Here is a 21,791-nt window from a genome sequence, read left to right as displayed (position 1 = left end):
TTCATTAAAACCAGGACTTTTCACACATTCTATGGTAGCACATAAACAACGAATAAATCATTACAAAAACATCTTGATTGTTTGTACACATTCTTCTCAAAGGAGAAAAAAGTGATCCTGGAAGAAAAAAAGTATGGCACATGCATTCTCATTACGTGAAAAATTTGCATAAATGTTTTTGAAATTACTATAGCATCAAGCTTGTAGAATACACAGAAGCATGTGAAAATGCAAAAACATGCTGGTGTCAGGATGCCACCACTGCAGTAGGTCTGCCTGCAATATCAAAAATAGCAAGGTCATTCCTGCATCAAGGGTAGAAATTACACCATGTATTTGACTGACTAGGGATAATAGTATTGGAAGAAATGGCATTCCTGAAATCCTGGTGAAAAGAGGAGTACATCTACTCAACCTCAGCTGACCCACTAAAGTTTTGATTGTAGTGCCTGTGCATAGTTGTCTTGAATAAAAAAGTACAAAGGGGAATCAATGGTGATCTGGAAAACATCAATATTATTGAGGGAAAAAACCCCAAACCTCTGTTATCCTAAACAGATGGCAATTTTGAATACATAGTGGGAAATGGGATAAGGGTGCAGTTGTGCCTTAGACTTTCAATATGCAGTATAAGAAAAAAGTTTTGCCTTATTATACCATATAACTTTCTGAGAAAAATCTCTGGCTGTCTTTTCTGATGAATGGGAAGTTTTCTCCAGACCTCTCAAAACTGATTTCTTAACCAATACCACTGCAAAATTCCCTAGCATTTCAAGTCTTACTTCCAAACTCTGCTGTAGTGGGACTTCTTTCATGAGGGACAAAGGAGAAGTGGTGAACAGTAAAATACAAGATACAAGAAGGGAAGGAAATGTGCAAAGATAACTCCATAGGATCACATAACAACTGAAAAATTACCTGCAATCTTTCAAGGACCAAAATCAGACTCTGCATACTCGCCTGGGTCCTGGAGCAGTTTATTTATCTCTGAGTTCCTAAATTCAATTTGAGTGCTACTATGACCTTCACCTTAAATTTTTTGTAAAATAACTTCCCTTTCCATCCCTCAAAAATGAGTTGAAGCAGTCTGGCAGTTTACCTACCACCTGCATTAATATACCTTTGAGAGGAACTAAGGTTAGATTCCTGTAGAGATATAATAATTCTCATATTAATCTATCAATTAGAGTGGAACTACATTGCAGCTTCTTCTCAATAATATCAGGTACAAAGTGGAAAAGTGAAAGTATGGTAAATAACAACATTTTGAGCTAAACTACTGCCATGTGTTATGAGACATCTGAAAAATATTTATTGAACTTTGAGCATCAGCATAATCCTTTTTTCATTGATGTTAGTGAAAGGACAGAAAGGAAGAAAGCTACAAATGGATTTTTCAGAGAAAACAATGAAGACATGCTTTCAGAGAAGCCCTGGCTATGGACTTGTAAAAGCATCTCTAATCAAAACTACATTTAAGCATGACAGTGCTACCCTCACTATAGAATCAAAGAATCATAAAATGGTTTGGAAGAGACTTTAAAGTTCATATTCCAAGCCACCTGCCATGGGCAGGGACCTCACCTCTTCCACTACACCAGGTTGCTTGGAGCCCCATCCAACTTGGCCTTGAATATTTCCAGGGATAGGGCATCTACAACTAAAGAAGACTTAGCCATGTGTCTTCTGAAGTTGCAAACTACTCATAAACTATTATTGCACTAAAATGAATGCAAATTTACCTCTATTTTTGAATATTTTATATTATTTTTTACAATTTACTGTCATTCCACAGTGACTTTTCTGATTGGATCAAAAAATATTCTGAAGAGTATTCCTTCTGGCTAAAGTTCATTTACCGTCAAGACACATGGAAGACTCTGCAAGTCATTTAAACAAGAAAGACCTTAAAAGTTAAATTAACTTCTAAAAACTTTGTTGAAACTTTCTCAGTGGTGTCTTCTTCCCTCCATCTAGTTATTAAAACATCAATGAATGATTGAAGTAGATGGGGCCATGCAAATTCCCTCAAAGTCCCTAATCCACTTTCTTTTTCGGTTTCATTCACATTACAGGATTAGATTTTTAAAGGTATTTCTTCTGCCCTCTGACAGAGAATGGTGCTGCAGAACAAACAGTAATGAAACAGACAGAGAGCAAATATTTGTAGAGCTATTTCTGCGCAATTCTGTCAACCTCAAGGGACGTGAACAGCAATTCTGGCAACTGTTCATGCACTTGGGATTTATATTTATTATTAATTTTTTAAAAATAAGATCAGAAGCAAATCTCTAAAAAACTGGACCTGCTAATTGTCTTGAAGACAAAAAGCAGTACATAAGTCAGCGAGTAGGATTTGCCAATTAATTTCTACAGACAGTGATTTCATTATGTTGCTAATGCTTTTTTTATTATTCTGATTTCTCCTCTGGATTTGGTCATTCATGGAATCTGTTGTGGGAGTTCTTTCATTGGGCTACGTTGCAGATGATCCCACTCCACATTTTTTTGGTGGTATAGGGTTTTTGTCTCTACTTCAAATACCTGAAATATCAAAAAAAGCAAATTCCTCTGGAATATTTTTGCAAAGACTTTATGTGCAAAAGACTCTTAACATAAAGTACTACATCAGCAAGTCAGTCACATGGTTTCACAGATGGATACATAAATGCGGTACAAACAACTATTGCAGAAAATCCCTCCAATAGCTAAATTAAAGCACAAAAAAGCAGATGGATCCTAGTATCACAGGGAGGTTTAGGGTGGCAATGACTTTAGACTTCATGCACGTCTATATGAAAAGCCAGAGCAACTTTCTCAGAGCCTTCTCCACTTGAATTTTGCCAGTCCCTGAGGATGGGTCATCCACCATCACCTGTTTCTGGGCTTAACCACTCTTCCAGTGAAGACTTCCTTTCCATAAGTCTGGTAAGACGCTGCAGAGAGAATCTGCTATTCATGACTCACTGTCATATTCTGGCCAGCCAAATAAGATTTACCTGGGCAGCGGGGAGTTTTGTGCGCCACAGCAGTACCACTGATAGGACGACCATTGGGAGTGACACACCAGCAGTATCCAGTGTAACTATGGCATTGAACCTGTCAGAAACAATATGAACCACGGGCAGCTTGTCAGACATATGCCTCTTATCCCACAGCATTCATGACACATGACTACAAAAGATTAATCCAGCAAAATATAGTAAATCACAATGGACCTAATCTCAGTCCTACATATGATTTTTTAGCATAAAGCATATTTAAAGCCAAGTGTGGTAGGTCCTTCAGAATCAAATGGAAGAGAAAACTATTGAAATATGTGGTTGTTTACACCCCACTGTAGATGAGTGACTGTGCAGGTGTTATAAAAACCTCACAAGGAAGTTGCTCAAGGGACACAAACTCTTCCTAAAACAAGCAATCTTGAGGGGGTTTTCCACATAAAGAACATATTGTTCCATCCACTGAAGGAGCAGGACAGAGTGCTTTTGCCAGGATTATTCATATCCCAAGCTGTCAGAAAGGAAACTCTTGGAATTCCATCTAGAAATCAATTGCATTATATTTCCTAAGGGCCTGACGCTTAAAAAGAGGATTGTTTTCTGCACAATTCCACAACTGAAACACAGTACAGAGGTGGCAGAAGGTGAACTTGATTGGAATATGTATCACAGACTAAGCTTCTGTGTCCCGTCTGAATTCCATGATCTAAGCCGAGTAAATTAGTCTCAGACCATGTGCTTGTGAAGAAATTCAGCTGAGAATAGGGAAGAATCCTGTATGATTCATGCTTTAGCACTAAGATATGGACTCTGATTTCAAGATTTCCGGTTCAAATAAGGAACAGATCAGAAATTCTAAGCATTTTCCCATCTGATGAGTATTCGGGGGGCTACAAGAATGACACAGCTGCCTCATCCTAGAAGAACAGGGAAATAGGGAGTGTATTACATGAATGATAGTAATGCTTGGCTCTTTTGCCGACCAACTCTGAAAAAAAATGAACAAGGACTCTGCACATAATATGGATTTTGCTTCCATTTTTTTGGTGTCAGTATTAACACAAATTACATTTAATTTTGCAATTACATTTCCCTTCATTGCATCTGTCTTTACTTTACCCTTTTCAAACACATATATTCTGACTTTGCAGCCATGCAAGATACTGAATGAAAAATTTTCAACCTGACTATATGTGCCATCATCATTGCATTCTGGGATAAACACTTGCTGAAATTCCTTGCGAGCTTGTTCCTGGGTATACTTCCTCTCAGCCACACATCTGGAAACATCTAGAGAAAGGGAAAAGACAAGTCAGTTTAATAATGTAATACGAAGAAAAGATGGATGACCATCTACATTCTGAAAAAGGAAGACGACTCTGAGATTCAAGTAACAAGAAACAGAATTTTAATTGGTTCAAATGTATGATCACTTTCATTATGTTTAGGGAATAAAACTAGTGAAGGACAATAATTTCTGGACAATAACCCATAACTGCAAAATGAAATGGAGAGATGCCTTTCTGTTCCAAATGCTACCAAAGAACAGAAACCCAAATAGGGCTTCTCCTCTCAATTTAACACAGCAATAGCTGTCACATTGTACTCCATAATATTTTTTCAGAGCTGGTGCCAGCACCAGCTCTCTGTACTTCAGGAGAGGCACAGAAGGTAGCAAGAGTATAGCTGTCTTGTACTTCCTACTTTGAATTTACACCATGCTTACTGCAGTTAGGTGGCAACCTCAGCTATGACTACAGATTTTCCTACCAGACTAGTAAAAAAATAAATTATACTGTACAGCACAGGGACTAATTGGGAAGATGATTAAATAATAATTTTGGACATGATTAATTCATAGTATGCTAAAATTTAATGTGACCGTTTATGATTTAAACATGGCACAAGTCAAGTCTACCACATTGTCCTTTTCTGTCCACTATGTGATTTCTTGCACCATCTCTTTCATTGCTTGGTACTGCTCTCCATCCAAGACAAGTTAGGAAACCAGCCAGCTTTAATTTAGTGGAGTTTCTATTGTCTAATAATTACATTGTCTACTACATGTACTTCATTTCAATTAGGAAGCCAAGGGCTGAAAAAAGAAACAGAACATAAGCTGTTGTACTCTTTTTTATCTAAAGACACTACAAATTCTAGCATGATCCTGATGCAGAACCAGAGCTTCAGAATCTGCTTGAGCTAAGCAATTTCAGGCAAAATGAGTTTATTAAGCAAGCTTAAGGTAATACTAAGGATTTCAACATGTGATTGTAACATCCAAATTAAAAAGATCTCAAACATACAAGCAGAGAAATTTGCTGCTTCTAATCCCTGTTTTGTTTAAAGACTGTTTGACAAAAACTGGCTAATCATATTTTAGGGTTAACACTGTCCTGTGAATACTTGTGAGACAGGAGTGTTGGAGTGATTCATTAATGCTTGTGCAGTCCTTCAAATGCAGAGGGATGGGCTTTCTTGTCCATGCAAGTTGCACAATGAACAGAATCTTAACAGTGAGGCAACAGTTCTGGCATTCCCAGGGGCACACAGGTGAGCTAGCAAAGCTCCTAGTCCCCCTAAAACCTTTTTCATGCCAGTATGATCCAGACATACATTCAGAGAACCAACATGGAAACTTGGTGGAACTACACAAGTTCTCTTTACAGTGCAAATCTTTCACTGGTCATCTCCACTGAGCTATAGACAAATCACCTGGGAACATCAGCATTAAAAAATCCCTTTAACTTCTAGGAAATCTGGTGTGGAAGTGTAGCATAATGAGGACAGAAACTGGTCCTCAACATCTGCATTCTGGAAACAAAACTGGGCCCCCTTAATTCTAATCTTCATATTTCCCTCCTGGTATTGTATTCATGTGCACTAGTTCTGTCCATTACTTTATTCTTCTCACAGGAGCATGATGAGAGTTCATGTTGGTAATATGCCCAAAATACAAATTGTTTCACTTTAAAAAAAAAAAGAAAAACTGTATTTCAGTCTTAACAACCTTATTTGTATTGTGCTGTTTCAGAAGAGATACTCACAGAGATTCAGTGATACCTAAAATGGTCAGAAAAGCTAACCATATGAGAAAGAAAAGTAATAAGGAACTTAATTAATTTGTACTCTGGTACTTGAATAGCTTGTTTCACCAAGGGAAAAGTATAGCCAATGTACTGTGCAGCTCAGGTAAAGTCTGTTAATGTGTTCACTGCCAAAGTATTTTTGGGAAAAAAAAAAAGAAACATTTTAAGCAGGTTTTAGTATCGTAAGCCTTCTTCTGAGCATAGTTTGGTTATACAGTACTTAATAACATGTGGTTTTAATGTAGCTAGTATTTTAACTGAAAGTAAATCACTCTTTTGTTGGACCTGTGTCCTTGTTTTTCTAGAATGACATGTGGTTTAAATGCCTAAAAGGAAAAGTGATATAAATTCCATCATATAAGGTCTTTGGTACAGTACCAGCAGGGTTGTAAATATTCTCCAATATTTGAATTATCATGAAAACATGCCAAGGAGAAAGAGAAGTTCTCCAAAACTGTCCACAAACTTGTTCCTAAACAGCCTGATGCTCTCGATTCTATTCGAGAATGATCTAATATGCTTTAAAATCAAAAATTACCAAATTTATTGGAATATAAAATTCACATTTGAAGACCTATTTTGTATTATAAAACCATGTAAACATTTTTAAGCTGTTGGACATTACTATACTTCGGTATGACCAAAGTAAAATCATGAGGAATATCTCTTATCCAGTGAAGCATCTGAGACTATATAGTCAAAATATTATTTCCAGTTCTGCTTTTTTCTTTTTATTTTACCAAGATATTACCAGAGAATAATAACTATGACACAGAGATGAAGTCCAAATCTGATAGAAGAAATTTAATAGGAAGATCAAGATAAAAAAGATAATATACAAAACCATTCATACTCAGAATATTAATGACCATTACATTATTAATTCAGAAGAGCTAAATAGCTTCCAAATTTAAAAAAAATCACTTAAAAAAAAGAAGTTATAATATTTTAATAAGAAATTTGTAGGATTACACCATCTGAGAACCTGCCTCTGCATCCTGACTGCAATACCTTCCAAATCTACTGTGTAATTTCAAACAGTTTTTCCTAAGAAAAAGAATTCAAGATATTTAAGGGCTAGATATTTATGTAAATAATAGCTGGGAAAGGATGAGAAAATTAATTCCTGACATGACTAGGAGAAAGGTTGAAGCCTGAGCTCACATCAAAATACCAGACAAGATGGTTGTAAGGAAACCTTGTAGCTCCTGACATGCACAAATCAGTGATGGGTGAGATCCTGATCCATAGGGAAACAAACCTTCCACGTGGCTATTGCTCATGGTCATTCAGCAAAGCTATGCAAAGTTCTTTGAGTGTACTCAAATAGTTCTTGTCTACAGACCCCTCTGTGCACCTTGCAGTAGTGTAACTCATGAAGAGGACTCATATGAATCCCAGATTAGTAGGATAAGTCTAGGTTTTTGTGGTTTGACAGAATGAGGTTTATAAAAATAAATAAATACATATACACACACATATATATACACACATATATATATGTGCATATATACACACACACACACACACATATATATAATATATATGCACACACACATATATATATATACACACACATCTAAGGGGATACCAGTAAAGTCTCTCACATACAGATTCAACTTTGCTTTTTATCTAAAACAGCAACCACAGAATCATTCATCTCAAGATGGACCCTGATTACTTTAAAATGAAGACTGAGAATGAAAGATAGTAGGACTTACCTGGTACCTCTGTGCTGTTAATGAGCCCACAGCTTTTGATTTTTCTTAATGAACCCTGACCAAAGCAGTCTAAACTCTTTTGAGGTGAGCAGTGTGTGTCTCTGGTGACAAACCTGTGAGCAGAGGGATCTCCAAGACTGCAAGGTGTTGAAAGGGTGACAAGTACCGTGCATTGCTGCAAAGATTTTTTTTTTAATCTGTTTTTGTTTAAATTTTTGGAACTGTCTAGTGGAACAATAGGGGGCTTGAAACTGTTACTGATTTCTTACTGGAATTCTCACTATACTTTATTACTCTCCCTAACTAAAGTAGTAATGAGGGAGCCAGCAAGCTCAAGCTGGAATCTGGTACATGACATGGTGGAAAACCCATAAGGTTCTAAGACCTGTTAAAAGCTGGATGAAGTCAGTGAGACCTTATCTGCCTGTAGTCATACAATGGGAAGAACTAATTTTGAAAATATGTATGTTCAGTTGTGATTTGGAATGAATGTCGACTCAGTGAGAATTTGCCCTCTCAACTCCAGGTAAATGGGCTTTTACATCCTAGAATCTTGTGGGGAATGAAAAAAAAATTAAATCTCTCCTGGCATAGAAAGTGACCATGAAGATGCACGAGTTTACCTTAAATCAGCTCACTGGGACAGTATTAGCTGTCAAACTAGGTTGTTACAAAGCTCAGTGCATTTAAGCGCAGTGTGTTGTCTAATGTGTTGATTGTACCCACCGTGATTTAGCACCAAGACTGCAAAGGCAGAGAGAGGTTTGATAAGACAATTTAGGGTATATAACTGAAGACAAAAATAGTATGGGAGTGGACAGAAATGCACAGAACTGAGGAGAGTGTAAAGTTGTAGCTGTTTGGGCAGGTCTTTCTGAATTGCCCTGGTAACAATTCTGGCTCCCAGGGAAGACCAGTGACCAGAAAGCACAAGTGAAATATAAAGTCATCTTAATTTTGTGCTAAGGTTCTATCTGCAACAAGGAAGACCTGTGAAGTAAAGTGATGCTGGTACATCAATGCAGAATCTTTCCAAGATAGCACTGAAGTCAATAGGAAATTGCAGTATCCAAGAAAATTCTGAAAACAGAATTAACCTCACAATTAGTACCAGATTGACATTGAGCTAATCTCATTTTATGTCTTATTTCCAACAGTACAATACCAAAAACAGAGCTTCGGGGAAAAAAAACATCCATCAACTTCAACTCTGCTGGTTAATCCTTGAATAACACATGATACAGAGATAAGGTTATTATGGCAAAGTAGAAGTTTATCTCTAAAACGATGACACAAACTCATCAAGAGTGTAAACATCATCTCTAAAGTGACATTCAATACTATTGAATTTAAATCAATTTTGCAGCTCTACAGGGATATCTAATCCGGATTCTCTTATGGAAAAGTAAACAGCTTGTCAAAAGAATAGATAAATCTCCTGCAAAGGTTTTGATTTAGTCCATCTAGTATTTCTTGGTTTGTTATATATTTCAGTAAAAATAAAAGTACCTTTCTCAGTCCCAATAGAAGCAAACTTTTCTTGCTTTCAAAGAGATTACTAGGCATGACATGAACTTGTCATGTACAAAATATACTTCACAGTTTATTAAGTTACTTTATTATAGATGAGACAGATTAGAAACATTTAACACTTTGTGAAACTTACATATAAACTGGTTAACTTAATAGTTTGAATAAAAAGTTCCCTCAAGAGCTTTCCATAGCTGTTCTCATGCTAAAGAGAAAACTTTAAGTCACACTGGTGTGAACAAGCATACCACATCCAGACAGATATAATCCAAAAACTTCTCACTGTTTCTCTGCAGGTTTCCCACTGCTATACCCTTTTGCTGATAGTGATATGACAAAAGTTAGTGTCTTCATTTGTAGTTAATTTAGCACAGAGAATTTTTATTGGCAGGACAAGACATCATTTGGTTTATATGGCATAAACTACTCATACCATGATAATTTCCCATTACATTTTACCTAGGTCAATGTATATTTGAAAGAACTAATCATGTCTAACAGCAAAGAAGATAAATAGCTTTAGCTTCTAGCGATAGGAAACATGCTGAAAGTATCAGTTTTAAAGATGCAGAGGTATTCGCCTCTTGGGTTGGAAAGGATATCACCACAGACATTTAGCCTGACAGAGCCATAAAATAAAAACTTGCTGCTTCATGACAAGGGCTGACCAACCCTTTCACTATTTATTTTTATTGCTGCTTTCTAGACTCAAACAAAACAGCAGAGCAATCTTAGCCAAAACTCTCCTCTGTTGGCATCTAACACAGCCAGGTAGTGTGGGGTTTCTTTGTTGTTTTCTTTTATTTCATTTTTGTTTTTGTTGTTGTTGGGTTTTTTCACATTTTGCAACTGCACTGCAATTTAGATAGTTAAGCGCTAAGATAAAATAAGGAATGCTGTGCTAGACTGCCTTTTGGCACACTATTTCTCTCAGTTTTCTAACAGTCACATTTGGAGAGATATAGTCTGACTAGAACTGAATTAAATACTTACAAGAAAAACTAAAGCTGCATCTTTCTGACTTTTTACATAACAAAGGCACACGAGGCTTCCTGAGCAGAGCAAAGGTCTGATAACAGCTTAGAGAAGTCTAATATGAGCCAGCTTACTAATTCTTTTACTGAAAATCTTAGAAGGCTTGCAACTGTTTTAGGACTTTCTACTTCACTTCTTTTAAGACATTCATTTTTATATTGTCTGAAACGTCAACTGAAAATACGTGAGGAGAAATGAAAACTGCACCAAAAAAAATAACCAACCAACCAAAAAAAAAAAAAAAAGAAAAAAAATGAAAAAAAACCCCAAACCCAAGAAGATTACTTTCATACAATTGCAGTAAGGCCTATTTGATTCTAACAAGATACATTTTTTTGTGCCTAAGAATGTCCTTATATGTCTTACTTCTGTGCTGTCTGGCTTTAGTAAATTCTGCTTGGAAGAGTATTGTCAAGAAAAATTGAGTATTTTAAAAAGAGATAAATTCAACTTCCAGAAAATTGTGGATTCTATTTCACTGTTACTTATACTGTGTTCCTAGTACCACTAGACACTCTAAGAAAAGCAAAGGATATTCCACAAAAAAGATTCCCATGTACTTAAAACTCTGTTCACCACCATTAAATACTTAGTAGAAAGTATAATCAGAAGCCAATTCCACTTGCTTTCAGAGGCAACATAAATTTTATCTTTATTCACTTATATGTTGAATATTTTGTTTCTTAACACTTACTACAGTGGCTTGATATGTATGTAACACCTTGACACATAATATAAATGAAGACTCAAAACCAAAATTATGTTGGAGCTGACAAGTGTTTCTATCAGGATTTCCAGCATGACAGTCTGGAAACTTGTAGTAATTCTACATATTAAGCAGTGTCTACAGTGAGAAAATATGTCTGAAAAAGCAGGAAACAGCACCTAGATAAAAAGATTTTAAGACAAAAATCTGTCCTATAATCAATTTGCCCCCATAAGGTTTATTTTCAAAACAAAGAAACAAACCAAAGACAGTACCATTTCTCACTTACACTTTTCAATAGATTTTTTTCCAAAATAATGAAAAAAATGCATCACTCTTACTTTTTTCCTCATAAACTATGAGAAAAAAAGGGAGATGAGAAAAGGGAGATGAGAAAAGGGAAAGGTGAGGACACGTAAAAACCATTCTGCTTTCAATCTGCAGACTGTGCAAGGTCTCAATGTGTTCAGGATTAGTTTTTAGGCTGACACCTTGGTCCAGTCCAGCTATCACTCACTTCAGTTAGAACCAGACCTACTCACTACATTTTTCTCTCCAAACAAAAGATCTTGGGGGCATGCTCTGCCTCTGAAACACATCCCATAGGGCTGCCTTCCATGCAGCAGGTGCACTGGCCACAACAATATCCCTGCCCTCACACTGAGCTAAGGGACATGCTCAGGTACTGAAAGCAAACATCAGGCTCACACCTGCTGGCTCATGGGCAAATCTGAGCTGGATGCCAGCCTCCTTGGAAATGCTGGATAAGGTGTGCACTCAGAAGCCACACCCAAAATTTACAACCCAGTTCTTTACCTAAGAGGCAACAGTAATGTTTCCCCAAATTATGCTTGGATTCATGAATTATGGGACCAAGGTTAACTTGTGAGCTCAAAACTATGACCCAGCAATCTCTCCTTTCTCTTCACAAAGGGAAAATCATATCACTGCCTTTAACCAAGAGGAGAAAGGAACCTTAATTCATATAATTTCAATTTATTTAAGCATGTTGTTAATCCATTCATTAAATTGTTGTAGCAGTAGTTCAAAAGAGTGAAAGTTTTCACTATTTCTAAAGCCTTAATTTAAAGAAACAAATGCTGAGCACTTTTTTATTTGAGGAAAACAAATAGTAAAATACCTATTTTAGGAGAAATTTCACCCATGTTTTTATGTGTTTCAGTTCTTTATGTGAATCGTGAGAATGAAGATAGTACCTTTCATTATGTCTGTGATAGCCCATAAAGCAACAACATTTTTAAACAGTGAGGCTCTTCAACATACCATAAATGAATTAAGCTAAACACGACCTATCTAGGGTTTCAGTGGAGAAAGAGGATCTACATAGTTATAGAATAACAATAACACTTCTCTGTACGATAGCTCTCTTTGGTGTACTCATGAAGCAGTAAGTCACTGCTGGGGACACCTCTGCAAGTACATACTCTGAGTGCCAGCCGGGCTACATTTCAAGCCCCTTAGAAATTAAATATCACTGTGTAAAGCTCCTAGGTTGCTATTTTCAGCAAGGACCACTCAGAGATTTGTGCCAAGTCCAGTTTAGCACTTGCTTGTAAACTCAGGTTGCTGCTCCACGATGGCAATAAGGAAATGTGATGCAAGTTGGTAGTTGAAATTCTATAGGGATCAAACCTCCAGCCATTAGAGAAGTCTTTTTAGTGAAGCACTGGTAGAGAAGTCACAAAATCCAACTACCTCAACTGGCACATATTAAGAACTCTATGTTAGGGTAGAGGTATGCTGGCAGGACTGCACAGATGAATTTGTTTCTCCATTGGTCACAATATCAGAATGTCAAATATTATTACTGAGCCACTTGCTAAATACATTCAGAATATTAGTCTCCAGTGTCCCAGTCATGGGTCTGGTACATTCACTTAAAAACAAACTGAGAAATTAAACAAGTATTCTTACTGTTATTTAAGAAACTAGAAGAGAAATACAAGGAAAAAGAAGGGAAAAAAAGGTATTTTTTGAGTGCATTATCCTACAAATTTTGCAGACCAATTACAGGGCAAATGTTAGTTAAACAAAAAGGAACTGCTCTTAGATAACTCTAAGAGGAATATCTCCAAGGGATGTATAGGCATTTTAGTTCAGGTGAAACATTCTCGGTAGCCACAGACATCCAAAATGCAGTCACAGGATTGCACATGCTCTTCTGCTTCCCCTCAGCAAGCTGCTTAAATCTCAGCAAACATTCAGATAAAGAGCTTAAATGCATAAATAAAGTTAACTATCCCAGATGAACTGCAGTGTCACTTGTTCCAATTCACTCTCCAACATCAGTAAAACTGCTGATTGAACTACTGCTGGCCACTAGTCACTGTCTGCTTGACGGTCCATTAGAGAGAAACACTTTGGTCCCTCCACTAGACACTCTTGTTACAGATATTGCCCACACTGAACAGAATGAAATTAGCTAGCAGACTTTCTATACTTGGGACTGGAAGTTGCTGAGATGGGAGATGAAAAATTGTCCCACAGGAATGGAGTTATTCAAAGTTTCTGACATCTTAAAAACTTCATTAGTCCCATAGAAAGTCTTCCACTAACCTAGCTAGGACTAAAGCTTGTTGTCATGCCAAAAAAACCCCTACAGTTTTCTAGGGACCGAGTTTGGAACGGCTCCCAAGATAATTCAGACAACACACAGGGTTGGTGAACATGTAAGAAGAGCTTTATTTCCATTCGGGGTCTGGGTTCTAAGGGTCCCGATAGGGGCGGGTTTTGGAGGGGGATTGGACAGCACATCTGGGGGCAGGGTTAGGCTTGAAGACAGGGATGGGAGAGGCTCAGGTACTGGGAGAAACCACACGGGAACATCCAGGGTGGGAAGGAACTCCAGGGGATACAGAGACTATGAGCAGGGGGTACATGGGCTTCAGGAACACCTGCTGCCCTGTGCTGCCTCAGAAGCAGTGGGATTTGCTGCAGCAGGGCAGGGAAGGGGTGTAGAACTCTCTCAGACCCAGGGAAACAGTCAAGGTACCTTCACAGCATGGAAAAAACCTCAGGGAAAAAACACACAGAGAGGGGGAAGGAACATGGGGGTTGTGGATTTGGATGTTGACACCGACACAGTTTCATTGAAAAGTCCTTCCATATCAATGTTGCAAAGTTCATACACATTATTTACTACCACAGAAAACTAATTGAAAAGCCTACAATTATTTGAAAACTATTGCAGGAAAAATACAGGTTCATATTTTCATCAGAAAAAAACCTTGTTCATAAGGGGAAAATACACAGTGAAGCAATTTAGCATAGGTGAAACTGATATGAGTCTGCAGAAATTAGTTGAAGTGATCTCTCTTTTATATAGATAATGCAAAAGTTTTCTGACAATAGAAAATTTGAATATTCTTTGAACAAGTGAATTTTACAATAATTTTGAACAGTTAATAAAGGAAAAAAAAAAGGGGGGGGAACCCCCAGACCTCTTCACTTCATATAGAATGGACAAATGTTCCATGAAAAAAATGAAACAACTTGTTTCATGTAGTCTCATCTATAATGATTTGTGACAGATATTCAGCCTTACTTTTGTAAAATCAAGAAGCAGATCCTCGCTTAGCAACGTCTTTTCCCTGACTGCTGGGGAAGTTGCTTTTAGCTGATGCCTTGTGCATTGCAATTTCAATACAAGCACAGCCTTTTGGAGTAACCTGTACCATGTTCCAAATAATGTAAAATCCCCATTAAATGTAATACTGTAGCTATTGGCCCCACAGAAGAACCCATTGCTGGGCAACACTTCTTACTCATAATGGTCAACTGCATCATTTCATTGGTGGTTTTTTTTGTAGACGTGGTACTTCTGCATGGTTGGTCCTATTTTTGACTAATGAACTTCACCTTGTGTTTTTTGCATGCACTAAAAAAGAGCATTGAAGAGCTGTATTTTATAAGTTACAGAGCATTCCTCTGGTGACATTCAGAGCTCTCCAGTCCCATCCTCACTGGGTGTAGTGGTAGGAATAAGGCCGAATGCTAAAGGACTCATGCCCAATTTTGTTTAGTCATAGGAGTATGTTCACTCTGGCATGAATCAGGACAGTCCTGTAAGATTAGCTAGGTTCAGTTCTCAGGCTGAGTAGTCTTAAACCCCTGAAAGAAGGCAGCCCTGTGTATTCTGTCTGCTGGTAACAGTTCATGGCCCATCTTTTCTTGAGCCAGAAAGATACAGTCATCCGGAAAGCACTACATGGCCAGTGCTCAAAGTGCAACAGGGAGCACTCTACCAGCTTATATGTGTGGGTGCTCATCCTGTGCCCTTTCATTGCTTAATTAATTTGCATAGACATGGGATCTGTGTTTTTATGAGCAGTTTAAAAGCAATCATTCAGTTTTTCCTCTTCTTGTATGCTTTGTTTCTGTGGTTATCTTGGTCCAGATTGACTATAAAGCATTTATCTGTGTGTAGTTGAATCCCATCACAGGTGATATTTTAACAGTCCCCTTAACACAAATAGTATTTCTCACCTGTCAACATATATTTTATTTTTAGATTCATAATCTCATTGCACAGTAATGGTCTGTGCAAGCAAGTGGCAAAACTCCAGAACTTCAGAGTTCAGATTTTGTTTGGAAAAGTACCCAAAAACTTCGATGTTCATCTACAGGGTACACGGATAATTTGAGACATTAGAAAATGCAAAAGCAGGCTCAAAATTTTATAAGATTTTTGCTTCTTAAGGCATTTCCAAGCTTACCAATGGATTCCAGCATTCCCTGGAAGTGGAGTTGAAAAAATAATTCTAAATGTCTTCAGAAAAAATATTATTAGAACAGTCCATTTTGATGCTTATTTTGTCAAAGGTGAGTTTTTCAGATCTGAGGGAAAAGTTCATTGTTCATTCTTTTTCAGGTTTGTTTAAACTGTTTTGATCGCTGCTGCAGCCATCAGGAAGTGCAACAGAAGTGTGAGGGGGGAAAGAAATTTAAATGCTACCTGTTTACTGCAATCTTTTAAGATCTACCATCTAAAAATTGTTTCCTTTGCAATACTAAAGAATTTCCTGGGCTGAGCACTCTACTCTGAATGAAACTTGAATTAAAGAGGAAAGCAAGCACACATAAAACAAACTATCCTTTTGTAATCTTAGTATTTAAGTGATCAAAACCAAATAGATGAGAAAAATGTTGAGAACAGGTGAGAAAGCGAAGAGTCAATCTAAATTTGGCTATCTCAGGAAAAAAGAAACAGAGAAAGCAAACTTCAGTCTGGTGGTTGTTCAAACTTCCTTATGGATATAAATGAAATCACAGTTCTGAATATATAAACAAGAAATGATAGACAAAAAATTATTCCAAAAAAAGACTAAGTCACTATATTTTAAACTAATTAAAATGGAATCTGAAAATATTTAGTTTTCAGAGAAGATTTTTGTGAGATGAATAGGGATGTACCTCATAAGAAAGGAGGAGACAGACACAGACTTAAGCCTGCCTTTCCTGATCAGTGGTGGATGAATGTCAGAGACAGATTTAAAGTTGTAAGACACATACTTCTACATGCAAACAAGTGTTTCTTTACATTTTTCTGCATTAGCAACCTCAAAACCTACTTCAAAACCAATGCTTTAATGGGGAGTTATGGTGGGTGTCTGGTTTCTTAGGGGGACAGATGAACGCTTCCACAAGGATCTGTTCTCATTCCCCAACAAGGAATGGAAGCAAATCCTGAAACCTTTAAAGTCGCTCTGAAATGGAACCATCATTTTTTGATGGCACTATCAGAAGCAGCTCAAGCAATGCTAAAACCTGAAACTGCAGCTAGGCCAACAAATCATCATTCTCTTCTCTAAACCTTGTTTTTACAGCTTGAAATACTTCTGATGATTGCAGACATAGGTAGGAATAAAGATATTGGTCACTTCAAAATTTAAAACTGTTTTGACTGAATAAGAAATACTATGAAAATGTGGAATTAAAAGAACACAAGTCTCTTGTTGATATTGTCCAAGTATATTATTGGCAAATATGTGTCTATTACAATCAAAGGAAAATATATTTAAACATTAAGGTGATGTTTGCATTAATTTAAATGTAAGATGAAAAACATTTGATTGATGAGAACACAATGTGTATTTGCTATTAGCAAATGTACAATTCTACTGGCATTCTATCCATTAATAAATAAACAGAAAATGAGCACTTCTCAAATTTCAGTCATTGACAACATCACTGAGGACACTTTTAGTAGAGCAATTCACATCTTTATGAAAAAAAAATACTTGCAGATTACATTTTCAATATGGTATAAAAAACAATAAAGAAAAGCACTCAAAACTAATTTCCATAAAGGTGTATAATGCTCTAATATATAAAATGAAAAAATACAAAGTGCACAATAATTCCCTCTGTCATTCATGAGTGTAACCAAAGCTTTGGCTCAGGTAGCTTCATTATGTTATCCTTGTTCACCCAAGTAAATAGATCCATCAAGTAATACAATGGTTTACTATGAGAGGGATGAAGAATGAGGATACTGTTTCATCTAGTCAGAAGATGAGACAGAATGTCTCTTTGAAGCAATCTTGATGCTTCAGAGGTTTGCTGGAGCTAATGGAGATGATGTGGAAAATTGCCTCCTACAGGTTGAATTGGTGTGGTCCCCAGGGTTTTCTTCCCCCCACCCCCCACTTCCAACTCCTGCCTCGCTCTTTAGGACAGACAGAAAGGGAAAGTAAATCTTCATGATCACTGCTATTATTACATTTTGGAAAGAGGATCATTTTGTTGGGTTCACCTTAAAATTTACTAAGGAAATGCGTTCTCTAACATGCTACTCCAAAAGTGAAAAGATTTAACTGCAGAGATTTTATAGGGTTGCATGTTGCACAATTTCTCTAAACAGAGATCAGAGATCAGAAGAATGGATGATATAGGGTGGGAATGGTGTGTGAGGGCTCTAAGTATTATAAAGCTTTTTTCCCCCATTTTTTTATTCAAACCATCTCACTACACCCCCCTCTACAGGACTGCAGTTTGGAAACACAAGCCTGAATTTGACCTACTTTAATTCAAACCACCAAAGCACAGTAGACAAGAAACCTTGCAAGATAACAATCTTAAGAGTTTCTCTGAGCTTGCCAATAGTATGGTCCTTCAGAACAGGGACCTAACCATGCAGTTTCCTTAATTGTGACTTACTATAGTATACAGGCGTGTGGGGAGTCATAATTTTGATGAAGGCTCAAGACTAATTTATCTTTACATAGCATATTCTTACAGAAATAACAAGATGTATTTCAATCTACTTGTTTTAGAAAACTCTTCAAATTCAGCATTCCTAGTTTTCCATAAACATACATTTCAAAAAAATATCTTAGGGTCTATTATTTTTCATAGAGTCAAGAGAAACTTGAAATTGCTCACCTTTGCAATTGCCTCGGTAGGCTATTTCCAGCTGAGGGTCCTTGCATTTTGCTCTTTGAAATTCACACCGTGACAGAAAAGTTCTTCCATCAGATGCACAGAGTGATTTCTGAGGGGAACCTGCACAGTCTAGGCTGCATTCTCTGTCTTTGTCTTGGTCCACTCTCAAAAACTAGAAAAAAAAAATAATGCTATAGATATACTATTCTCATGTGGAAAACTTCTCTGTGATTCCCTTAACCAGGGAAGACATTCAAATATTACCCAAAACTGAAAAGAAAGCTCTGCCTTTTTAGTCTATTCAAATACTAGCTGCTTCATTGTATCTGGGGTTATTCAGCTGCTTCTTTGAAATGGTATGATTGCAACATTTCTATAACATACATGAAATGTAATATCACAATTAGAAAGTTTCTGAATCTTCTTCAATCATTATGGAGCTCAAAACAACAACTTGGAGTTTTTAGAGCAAAAACAGTGATGGCAGAAACATTCTCTACAACAAAAAAAGATAAAGCAATGGACACTCATCTCCTTTAACAGATTGCATGAACTATTCTACAATAAAAAGTCTGCTCTAAGACTTAAGTAAGATTTTTAACATATTCTTCTTGTGAATTTCAATGCTTCTCTTTCTAGTTCTGTCACAAAGCCACACACTACCCAGCCTAATTGTTCATTCCTCCACCATCAAGACTGCATGCAAGGCTCATGAGTTTGGCATCATCCTTGGCACTGTGAAAAGTAGGAGTTCCTCACCATGAAACATGCTGCCAGAAAAACTAAATGGTTCTGATGCTACTGTGTGCCAGACAAAAATAAAAAAAAGACAAATACAAAGACAGTACTATATCTTCTGAGCTCTTGAAAAGCAGAGACTAGGGAGAAGGTGAACTCAAGCAAGTCCTCAGATGAATTTCTCTATCCTTTTGCTTTTTCTATACAAGAATAAAATTAGGCAAAGCATATAGCTACCAGGAGGTAATCATTCTGCTAAGCATGAGAAGGTTCCCAAGAAAAGGTCTTCATTCAGCTATAGTGCTGTTTTCATTGGTGTTATATGATCATCATAAACCTCAGACAGAGAAATTTTTGAATTTCAGATAAGAAACCCAGACTAGTAGGAGAAAATTATTAAGGGAAAAAAAGAAAGAAAAGAGGGCAAAGAGTAGTATTTGGGCTAAAACTATTTTAAAAATTGCTACATTTAGTTCCTCTGCATTTTATTGCACACAAAAAAAGTATAAAGAGAGTTATAAATCTCCATAATCTCCATACTTAAGCCGTGGTCTATTTGCATTTCCTATCAATTAACATAAGGAAATACAGATGTCTTTCTGGAGAGCATGCCTGAAAATGGAGAGATTATCTCAAAGGTATTACTGTAAAATAATAGTCATATAGTTGGATTTTTACCAGAATTGTTATGTTTCAGTTGCACGCTAAGATAAAAAGGGAAGCTTCCTTCTCACCGTGTTTTTGAGCAATTTTTCATTTTTACGAACAATTAGCTTCAGAAGCAAATTACTCACAAATTACACACAACCCACAAGTCTTCCCTCACAGAATTTAGCTACAGAGTTCCAGAAGCAGAGGACAGATGTTCCTTTTCCCCTATTTTGGCATTATTTTGCAGATCCTTCTTACTGACAGAAATTGATAATTAGCTGAGGGAAGGTAGAAAACTAAAATCATGTCCCTTTACTTGCAAAATGAGCAACATTGAAAATAGGCATCCATGGCTCTGAACAACTCCCAAATCAGGCCTGCTCAGGAGCCCTTACGAGCTGCAGTGTGGGAGTCCTGGTGAGGTCCTTCAAGTCTACCTTTCTTGCCTGGAAGGGATCTGCAGAACTCTGGGTTTAGGCCTAGTTAGGTCTACAAAAAAGGACTTTTCAAGGAAAAATGGACCACATGGGGCCCCTAGTAGAAAAATTTGATCCAGTCCTCTGCTTTGCCTCAGACTTCCCCTGTGGATTTGGTGATGGCAAGTCAGGTAATCTCCCTCTTTCTATCTTGTGAAGTAAGGATCTGAGTACAGCTTTTCTTTGTGAACAAGACTACCCCTATGTAGCAGCCAGGCACTTTGCCACCCTTAATTTATCCTCAGCAACATGCCTGTTGAGCAGAGAATTATTCTTCAAAAGCACAGGGAGGCTTTGTGACCCACAGAAAATCATGTAGTAGATCAGAGAACTAAACCCTGGCAGTAGAAAAAAGTCACACACAGCAACAATCTAGCCTCTGTATCATTTTTGTCTGAGTTTCCTCATCTGTTCTGTTTTGAGCTGCTGCAGAAGTTAAGATGGGTTATGCCTGATCACAGTGGACAAATCACAGTAACACAGTGGACAGAAAATATCCTTAATCATCTGAAGAACAAACTCCACTCCCTTGAGAGCATGACAGTTCACAGATAAAGCTATATTTTGAAGGACATTTATCCAAATAGTTTTATTTAAGTATTTTATTATTTCAAAGCCTTAGAGGAGATTAGGGCAAATTATGGGTTCAAGCATATTCAAGCAACCTGAAAAAGCAGAGGATGAAGACATACCCGGGATACAAAACCACTTGAACAACTTGCTGGTTAGCCAAACCTCACTGGAGAATTTGGGTTATACATTTAAACAATGTCCATCCACCTAATGTAACTGAGAGATTTAAACACAGGAAGGACAAAAAGGCAATCAACTGTGAGGAAAGACGGCATGCAAGAGAGACTAGCAAATGTACTTAGGAAAAAAATCATACAGAAATTATGACTGACACTTGGAAAATACGTCATTGCCATCTTTACTACAGAACTATAAGACAATACAAGTCCAAATCAGTATTGCTTACTCACATAGCTAAAGGAATCAATAAAATACATTAAAACTAATGCTGAAACAAGAAAGGGATATGAAATTCCTCATGAAATTTGCTATATGTTTAAACAGAAACAAGCAGAGTCAGTGACATGAAAACTGGGATGATACTGGTGCACATGTTAGAGCTGTACTTTCCTGAGAAAATATTCCTTTCGATTAAAATAGGACAGTTTAAAGAGAGAGAAAGATGATACAGTACAGACCAGAAAGTGACTCATGCTCAATACTGGCTCATCTATTTCTATCTTTGAATTCATTTAACAGATAAATCTGTTATGGTACAAACATGTGATTCACTGAAAGACAAGATTAAAGAAGCTTTTCTGTCGAATGGTGGCAGCAACTGAAATGAAGGCAACAATAATTGACCAATCTGAGGTGCAACTATTTTGAACAACCAGCACAAACAGGAAAATTAGGGTTAAAACTTA

General features: G+C 37.0%; 1 protein-coding gene across 4 annotated transcripts in view; it reads right to left on the bottom strand.

Annotated features, from left to right (window-relative positions):
• SMOC2 (SPARC related modular calcium binding 2) overlaps nucleotides 1-21,791 on the bottom strand; it is a 142,309-nt gene that overhangs the window by 79,376 nt on the left and 41,142 nt on the right. For all 4 annotated transcript variants that reach the window (XM_071549475.1, XM_071549473.1, XM_071549474.1 and 1 more), the window contains exons 2-4: nucleotides 18,488-18,659; nucleotides 4,186-4,292; nucleotides 3,000-3,099 (exon numbers count right to left, since the gene is read on the bottom strand). In XM_071549475.1, coding sequence (XP_071405576.1) covers nucleotides 3,000-3,099; nucleotides 4,186-4,292; nucleotides 18,488-18,659 — 379 coding nt within the window. The remainder of the gene's footprint in view (nucleotides 1-2,999; nucleotides 3,100-4,185; nucleotides 4,293-18,487; nucleotides 18,660-21,791) is intronic.

This window comes from Pithys albifrons, chromosome 2 (assembly GCF_047495875.1).
Source record: "Pithys albifrons albifrons isolate INPA30051 chromosome 2, PitAlb_v1, whole genome shotgun sequence".
Taxonomy (NCBI): domain Eukaryota; kingdom Metazoa; phylum Chordata; class Aves; order Passeriformes; family Thamnophilidae; genus Pithys; species Pithys albifrons.
This window is presented reverse-complemented; position numbering and strand designations above follow the sequence as displayed.